Genomic DNA, 9300 nt, shown 5'->3' on the forward strand with positions numbered 1-9300 from the left:
ATCTTTCTAACACACTCTAATATTCATTTTTCTAACACTTATAAGAGCATCTTCAATGATCATTTTTTATGGAATCTATTTGAGTTTCATACACTACTAAAAAAAATATCTCTCAATTACATATCATACTTATGAAACTCATACTCATACCCATTTTTTTCTTCCATTAATAAGAAAATTATACAACTCTTAAACAACTCATATTTTTATATTTATATTCAATGTTATTTTATGATAACGTATCTTATTTAAGATAATTCAACAATCTCTATACTATCCATTTTGGTACATCATGGTTCCTCCAATTGATTGAAAAATTAAGATACATATCCATCAACGTATAAAATTTCTAGGACACCTTCGTTGAAAAAGCTCTAAGAGAGTGAATGTTAAAAATAATGTTTAATTTTTTTTTTATTCATAACACTTCTTATTAAATAATATTAATAAAGTGCCGTTGCTATCTAACTCCATCCCAATTCATGTAAACTTTTCATTTATTCAAGAATAAAGGTGAAAGGGGCTTAGCAATGCTATGTTATTGCAGGCAGAAAGCTAAATTTGTAGTTTTGTGATGTTATTAGATGATAATGAAACTCTCTTTTGTCAAAATATGAAGCAACTTTCACATTGTCGACGGTTTGACAAGAAAAAGAAAAGCTTCAAAACTTCATTTTCTCAATTAAAAAAAGGAAATGAAATAGAAAATTAGGTGGTCCCAAACAGTACAAGACCTGTTTCAAGTCTATGCTGACTAAAACTAAAACAGCTATTTCTTGTACTAATTTTCTTCTTCTATAACCCTTTTCTCTCATTAATCATTAGTTTAGAGAAGACCGCCATCAATTATGTTTTTCTTCTTTTATTTTTTTCCATTGTCAAAAGGTTTGGCTCTTGAAGTGACTAATGAAGTATCAAACACACCATGACCCGTATCTACCATATAACTAATTAATATGACTTTTTTATTATAGGAAAAATAAAAACTACTTTATTGAAATATTCCCTCAGTTTGATTTTCATTAGCTCTAGTCTTCATCCACTTGGAGTTTGGAAATTAAGTTTTACAGTTACTATGGAAAGAAAGACTAATAATATTCTAATTAATTAGTAGTACATATAATTCATATAAATTAACTAAGATACATATATAATAATAAATGATTATTCATATAAATTAATTTCATGTCCAAAGAGGCTCCCAAGCAGACCCAAAATTGTTGTCCTCTAAAAAGCAACTCATATCAACATGAGGTTGTGGCTGATTAATTATCATGTCATGGTCTGGTGATGACTGAGTACTCATTTCCATGCAAATTAGTGCCACTAAATTTGCTTGTTGGCAATGCATGTTCACTAACTCAGCTTGTGCTTTGGCTAGCTGTGTTTGTAACTCACTAACTTGTTTTTGAAGTTGACATATTGCACCTGCACACCCATAAACTGGGTCCCTTATCCTTGCATTTGCTTCATAAACCATGCTGCTTACTGCATCTGCTCTCTGAGGTTCAGGTAGTTCCTGAAAAATTAATGGAATTTTATTTTTGTTATTTACTAACTGAAACAAAAAGTGTTATATTATAAGTTAATAACAATACGAATAGTAAAGATATGCACTCAAGTTTTTTACTTTGGAAACCTGGTAATTCATGCTAGTGATGTATCCAGAACCCTAGACCAGCAGATGCAGACTTTGTTTACGTGATATATATATGTGTGTGTGCACGCGCGTACAATCTAGTAATTTTTATCTTTATTTTTCCGTTTATTTAAACTACGAAATTGATATCAAGTTCATGCCCCATTGACCATAATCGTTAGACATAATGAAAAGATTCCAAAATGTGGGCACCTAATTATTTTTGACTTGTGATAAGATATAGTGGTTACACTATGGCCAGGGGGACTAAAGAGAGAAAGAAATTAAGATAAACAAGCAATATGCAAAATGTTATTTTGACTTGTCATTTATTTTCATGTAAAAGATAAAAAGGTAGTGGTTGGTTGATGTAGAATGTAAAGAAGAGAGAATTATGCATAGCTTTGATGTGTTAGGAAGTTAGAAAACAACACATCATGCATGCCCATCAATTAGGTATGCTCCTTTTGTTATCTTTTCCATCCACTTTTTGACCAAAACCCATGATTTTGTTCCCCTAAAAATGTTATGAGACAATTCAACTAATTTTTTGTTGTTTTACAAGATAATGTCATGCCTTGAAGGTGTGAATAAACTGGTCATAGTCATAAACAAGGCAACAACAATAGAATCGCAAGAATTTGTTTTAAAATCATAAATATAAATGTCCAATATGTTGAAAAAAATATATTTTAGTAATGTGCAAATTGGTTTGTAACATGATGATTTTTTTTGTTGGTGAATTATGAATGTATGTTACCTGCAAGAACTTAATGATGTTGCTAGCTCCAAAGACTCTATGAGCAATGGTGAACTTGAGTGGATCAGTTGGAGGAAAATACGGAGCTAACACACACTTTTCAACGCACCTGCGACGGAGAATCTTGCAGGCAGCACAAGGGCTAACAATAATTGGTGGTGGAGGAGATGGTGGTTGAGGAGCAGCAGAGGGAGGAGAATATTGAGAAGGTGGTGAAGGGAAAGGTGTGGGAGATTGTAAAGGAGGTGAAGAAGATGAAGAAGGTGTAGAGTTTGATAGCATGGTGTGAATGGGAACATGAATTGGGATTGGTAGATGAGGAGGAGAAGTAGTGGTTTTCATTTTGTGTTCCATTGTGTTGTGTGAGAAACAGAGGAAAACAGAGAGGTTGTTAATATTAATTCAATGGATACTTTTTCTCTTGCTTTGTAACATGGTATGGAAACTAAAGGATGTGTTTGGCTATATATATAGACCAAAAGGGAAGCATGTTGGGTCAGAGTTGGTGACTTCATCTCAACGTATTATGGAAGCAATGATGACGATGTATTTTGATAAAGCCGTATAAAATATCATGATTAGATACAAAAAAAAGTTCTTTTATTTAAATTTAAGGTAAAATATCTACCCGGTACTTTTAAGTTTTTTTGTTTATGTTAGATAGATCTTTTAAGTTTCTAAGGTTTCAGATATGTTTTTTAAGTTTCGAGTTTGTTTCGGATAGATCTTTTAAGTTTCTAAGGTGTCAGATATGTCCTTTAAGTTTCGAGTTTATTTCAGATAAATAATTTCTATTAACCTCCGTTAAACCAAAGTTGATTTGATAGAAAAGACCTATCCGAAACAAACTCTAAACTCAAAGGACCTATCTGAAATCTTAGAAACTTAAAGGACCTATCTGAAACAAACTCGAAATTTAAATGATGTATCTGAAACCTTAGAAATTTAAATGACCTATTTAAAACAAACGTTAAATTTAAAGGATACAGGGGAAGTATTTGGCCTAAATTTAAACACGGTGACACACTTGCTATAGATACTTAGAACACTTAAGTACGTCCTTAGAAATTCTAGTACAAATTGGAGAGTATGGTGTTTTGGTCTTGCTCCTAGAATTTTAGAAAATGGACTTACATAATCTAAAATTAAATTTAAAAGTAAATAAAGAGAGATACTTTCTTAAAAAAAAAAAAAAAACTAAAAAGTGCCCTCATGACACTTGTTAATATATTATTAAAGGAAATATTACCTTAAATTTTGTGTATTATACTTTTTGAAAGTTGAAAAAATGTTATTTTCAATATAAATCTTGTATTTTCTTTCTACTTTTATTTTCTTAACTAGTGCCCTGTGGCACCTGTTAACAAAACCTATAAATAAATTATGACTAAAGATTGTTATATTAAGATTCAAATTTTACTTCCCCCAAACGATTCATACTTAATTAGAGATCAATAATCGACCAAACTTAATAACTGGATAAGAGATATCAACCCCTTAAATAAATTTTAATGTCTTAAAAAAAAATTGACCACGAAACGGAAGAATACTTAGTGCACCAAAAAAAGTTAGAGAAGTGTTAACAACATATTATCTAACATATACTTTTTAACACACCCTCTTTTATTAAAAAGTGTTTGTTAGGGAGTGTATTGCTATCCTTATTCAAATAATTATTGATTAGAAAAATAGAGGAATGGTATTTGTACAACCATTTTTTTTTTCAATTTTTATAACAACTTCATATTTCATACTCAAATTATGTTTTTAACTTTTCTTTCTATTGCTTTTGATTTTTTATGTAAACACCTCATTTCATTTTATTTGTAAATTTAGGTTGCCCTAAAAATTGTCATTAAAATTAGTTGTTCAGGTAATACAAAAATGAAATATGTGTTTATATTGCTGTAAAAATATTTAATTTTATTCAATAGATTAGTCATGACACATCACACAGTCAAGCAGTGGTCAACGAATTTACCTTGTGTTTTTGTTTTGGTCTGGTGTGTGAAAAGTGAAAACTGGGAGAAAACAATACGACTATTCTGTTTATTTTAGTTCATTATTCTTTCAATAGAATTGTTTTATTAGGAGGATGACTATTTAATAATAATTTTACCAAAGAATAAATAAAACATGCAACGAGAAATTAGTGTATGAAATGAGACTTGCTTGCATATATATATATACCCGTTGTTTTCTTTTGACGCGAATATATATGAACTGAGAATATTTAATTGATCATAGTGAAATTATGAACATTGTCAACAAAATAATAGTAGTAAAATTATGAATAGTTGGACTCAAATAATTAATAATAGCTTTTTATTTGAGTATGGGTTGTAATTAAGGATACGTTAATTAGTGATTAAATGAAGTTTTGGGTAATTTATAATAGTAGACGTGATTAATTTGGCAGGAAAAACGTTGGATGATGACAGAACAACACGATGCGTGCGACATGAAGTATGTGTTTCATGTCACACTTTAGTATATTCTGAAAAGAGTGTGGCATAGACTAAGTTATCAGTATAACATAATTTTACTAGTAGAGATCATGTTAATTAGTTTTTTTTATTGTATATATAGCTAAAGAAAAACTATAGCATTTTAACGTATATTTGGTCTTTGACAAATAAAAGCTTATTGTCTTTGCATTGCAAACGTGATTTTTCTATATCAAAATGAAACATGTATAAGTAATCATTTATAGTTGGATGTTATGATTATGTTTAGTTCCACAATAATCACATTACAGGCGTAAAATAATGACGGTAATAATTATGAAATGGTAAAGAATAATAGCAAAGTAAGTAATAGTAACGTTTATAGTGACACCTGAACTGACAAATAAGGTTAATCAAAGATTGAAATATTCCCGATATGATGATGATGACTTGCAACTATTTCATATCCATACGTACAATCACACAAACAAATGTGATTAAATGATATTTGCATGTAAATAAGAAGGGATGCTTACAGTGCTACAAATCTGTGAGGATATGAATGAGTTAGAGTTTGAATTCTTAATCTTTATTTATTTAATTTAAGGGTTGAATTTCCAACTATTAAGCAACTAAAAGAAAGAGATTAATTTTATTTGTTCAAAAGGGTAGAAGTGTCTAATGGTTTCTTTTTTTCTCTACTATTAATTGTCCCATATTTTCAATAGAACAATAATATTTGAACGCTCATTTGATGATAACTTTTATGACAATTTTTTTTTTATTGGTTAAAAATAATGGAAAGAGAAATAGAAAGAGAAAAATAATATAGTATGAATATGAGAGAGAAAGTAGCGTAAAAATTATCACAGAATTGTTGTATAAATATCATTTCTCATTTGAATAATAGAGACAAAATGTTTAAGATCAAAGTTGATTTTGTTCAAACTGCTTTTCCTGTTCTATCGTACACGCACATGTTTGTGTGTATAATTTGAGTTAGCGTGATTCCCATGAATAGACTAGTATACAATTTTGATTTTGGACATGAATTATTCAAAAACCATGACTACATTTTAAAATAAGATATTATAGATCGACGTAGAACGTAGAAATTTTAAATCAAGTTCATTTATTCAATTTATCATGTGTATTTCTCATGATGCTAGCTAGATTGGATCGTTTTGCTCACATGATTTAGTTCTATATTTATTAATTGAAAAAAGCTAGCTTCGAGCTGGATATATGAAGACTGAAAGACAGCATTAACCAACAGACAATTCGATTGGGTATGTAACAATCTCTTTAGTTTTTAAAATATCTTAAATTTTTGTTTTTAAAAATTTATGTCCATTTTAAATTGTTAATTAAGAGATGAAAAACTCATGTCGCGAGCAACTGTGATAGATAGAAGATCAAAGATAAAGCTATAATAATACATCTTCCGAAACAATGAAAATGAAAATGGTGTTTTGATATTTTCAAGATTTTTGAAAATGCTTTAATTATATTTTAAAGAATTGCTTAAAGAAAACGGTGAGAAAAATATAAGATCAAATATTATCGTATGTTTATTAGTTGAAGTGAAAATAAAACAAGGAAAACTAAAATCAAACACATCATAAGTTATCATGTGTTTCTCTTTTTTCTAGTATTTCTTTTTTGGTCAATTCATATTTTGGTTGCCTTAAAAAATCAGCATTTTAGTTTAGATTTTATTAGAAAAAACGAGAATTTTAATTTAAAAATCCAATTTGGATGTTTTTTATTCAAGTTTAATTTTGCTTGCTATTTTTGACCGAAAATTACAAGAATAATGCTCAATTTTGTCATCTTGTGCTTTGGTTTCAAAAAAACGATCAATTTTGCTTTGCTAGCATGATTTGATCGCAAAATTTAACACGTTCTTTAAATTAAACTCCAAAAGTCTATCCACATTTTGGTCAAAAAGAAAAAGATTCTATCCATATTTATTGTGATAAATTCTATGGTACATCCAACAATTTGAGTGTACCGGTACATTAAATTATTAAATTAATAATTAAACGAGTTTTTTTTTTTTTTTTTTAAGAAAAAAAACTGTTTTCTACCATTGACAATTACAATAATTAAATCGTATTTACCAAAAGCGTCGACGAAATAAATTATTATTATTTTTTTAATTTTTGTTACATATAACAAAGAAATATTTTTTATGAGAAAATGTTAAAAATTTAATATAATTCTTATAAACAATGAAATGATGTTTTTTTTCTATAAAATGATGTTTTCTAAAATATAAATATTGATGAATAACTCTTTATTTCATAAAATAATCGTTAAATTATAAATTTTTGAAGTAGGAGTACCAGTACACCTCAATTTGAGGTGTACCGTAGAAGTCCCCATTTATTCAACGTTATTTTGTTACATGGCACGCTCATAGTTTTTTTTTTTTTTTTTTTAATAAAAGGGAAATAATAATAAAAAACAAAGAAGAGACTCTAACTAACTAGAGTCGAACAAACTCAATGTACATGACATCCGTTAAGAGAATATATGTCATGTAAGAGGATTCATGGAAGATAACAAGATCACTGTCACTCATTGTAACAACCCAATTCGAGTAGGGATCACACTCCTAGAAATTAGAGGTAAAGAAGAGAATCGACTAATTTCATTGATTATTGTAATAGAGAAAATACAAGATATTATATAGGCAAAGTTATTCTAGATCCTTTCTAACAAACTAGTGAGTCATGAATCTTCTAAAACCAACAAGTCACTACTAAATGGCATAGTCATTCCACTTCTTAGGTGTAGTATGATCCTTTTAGCCTCCCTAATTCGTTGGACTCAATCTCAAATCCCACTTCATTGCAGCCCATATCCTTGCTCGTATCACTCATAACACTCTTTTTAGTTAGGAAGTCAGCTGAATCATTACTCTCACAAAAAGTTTGCAAATAAACCACCATATCTCAAAGCAGAAACTGCTTAGTAGTCCCATATCAAATTTCCATACTTCATCCGTTTTAAAATATAAACAAAATTTACTTTTTAGGTTCATTCATTTAATGATGTATATGGACCACATACATCATTAAATGAATGAACATAAAAAGTGAATTTTGCTTATATTTTAAAACGGAGGGAGTATTTATGAAACACATTTAAACCCTTCTGAACGAGGTCAACCACGATACTTAAGTTTGAGAGACAAACACTTTCTTGTTGCCAAAATCCCAACACAACTTCAAACCCAGGATTTCAACATGCAAAATGGAAGGTCTATTGATGTTACCGAGAAATCCATGTAGAAAATACCATGTATGATCACATATAAGTCTGCTAAAACCATCCAAGATAGATTCAAAGAACATGTTGTCATCTACGTTAAGAATCACTAAACCAAAGTTAGGCCGAATGCAAAAGACGACACGTACATGCGATTGAATACGACGGGGATCGGGTGAAGTAAAGGCTTTAAGAACATAATACAAAAGGGAGAATACTCGAGCACCGATTTCCTCAATGCCTGATATTTTTAAAATTATATATGTTGCGAGAGCACCAAATCTTCCAAAAAATAATGAGATTAATCAAACAAAAATTATAATTGAAGTCTTTCAACCATGTGTGTAAGCTATCATGATAAAGATGGACCATTGACTTATGGAGGGACCTTGTAAATATTTTAACTTTTCGTTTGAATCCCTCTAATTTTTTTTTTTACTTTTAGTCCTTCAAATGTTTTTTGTGCACACTTTTGGTCCCTACTTTAAGTCAGGTCATGTGTACCTTTTAAGTTTTTGAAAGGGATTTTGCATAAATGTTTAGAATATTAGAAGAATATCTCTAAAAAATAATTTTTTTTATACAAACATAAATTAAATATGAATTTTTAAACGCAAAAAATATGAAATTCATATTTAACTTATGTTTTGTTAAAAAATTCAAAATTTTTTATGAAATTCTTATAATATTATAAACATTCTTGCTATCTGTAAAAAAAAAAAAAAAAATCCTGCAGAAAATCATTCAAAATTATACATGAGTTGATTGAAAATTAGTGGCTAAAAAGACTTCCGAAAAACTTTTAAAGGACTAAAAGTCAAAGAAAAATTTTAGAATGACTAAGACAAAATGTTAGAATATTTATAGAGACGAAAAAGATATTTAACTTTTTTTTTACAATTCGATTATATGTATTTGGTTGGTTGTCTTTTCATATTTCCGTTAATCAAATCTCTAAAAGTAGCATGTGGATTCTATCCACAAAAAAAGATGACTTGTATATATGATCAACAAACATAAAGAGCTGGATCCTCAAAGTCTTTAAAATCATGAAATATTGAAACCGTGTAAAACTTGAATTGATGAAATTATCTTTCTTCTTCCTCTTGTAAGTTAGATGCCAAAACATAGGGCAAGGATAGAACAAGGAAAAATTAAGCTAAAAGACAGACATATTT

The 9300-nt window shown here is 29.0% G+C and overlaps 1 protein-coding gene across 1 annotated transcript; it reads right to left on the reverse strand.

The window, feature by feature from the left end:
- Window positions 1-1003: 1003 nt before the first annotated feature.
- LOC11418419 (LOB domain-containing protein 1) lies at window positions 1004-2840 on the reverse strand. Its single transcript, XM_003591929.4, has 2 exons — window positions 2400-2840; window positions 1004-1519 (listed from the first exon to the last, which is right to left on the reverse strand). The coding sequence occupies exons 1-2, from the start codon at window positions 2751-2753 to the stop codon at window positions 1184-1186; spliced, it is 690 nt and encodes a 229-aa protein (XP_003591977.1). The 5' UTR covers window positions 2754-2840; the 3' UTR covers window positions 1004-1183.
- Window positions 2841-9300: the final 6460 nt, after the last annotated feature.

Source organism: Medicago truncatula, chromosome 1, assembly GCF_003473485.1.
Source record: "Medicago truncatula cultivar Jemalong A17 chromosome 1, MtrunA17r5.0-ANR, whole genome shotgun sequence".
In the NCBI taxonomy this organism is placed as follows: domain Eukaryota; kingdom Viridiplantae; phylum Streptophyta; class Magnoliopsida; order Fabales; family Fabaceae; genus Medicago; species Medicago truncatula.

Excerpts from the sequence above, each read along its gene's own strand:
- LOC11418419 (XM_003591929.4), bottom strand. The coding sequence starts at position 2,753 with ATGGAACACAAAATGAAAACCACTACTTCTCCTCCTCATCTACCAATC. Across the intron at positions 1,520-2,399 it reads ACATCATTAAGTTCTTGCAG|GAACTACCTGAACCTCAGAG; the intron begins GTAACATACATT and ends TTAATTTTTCAG.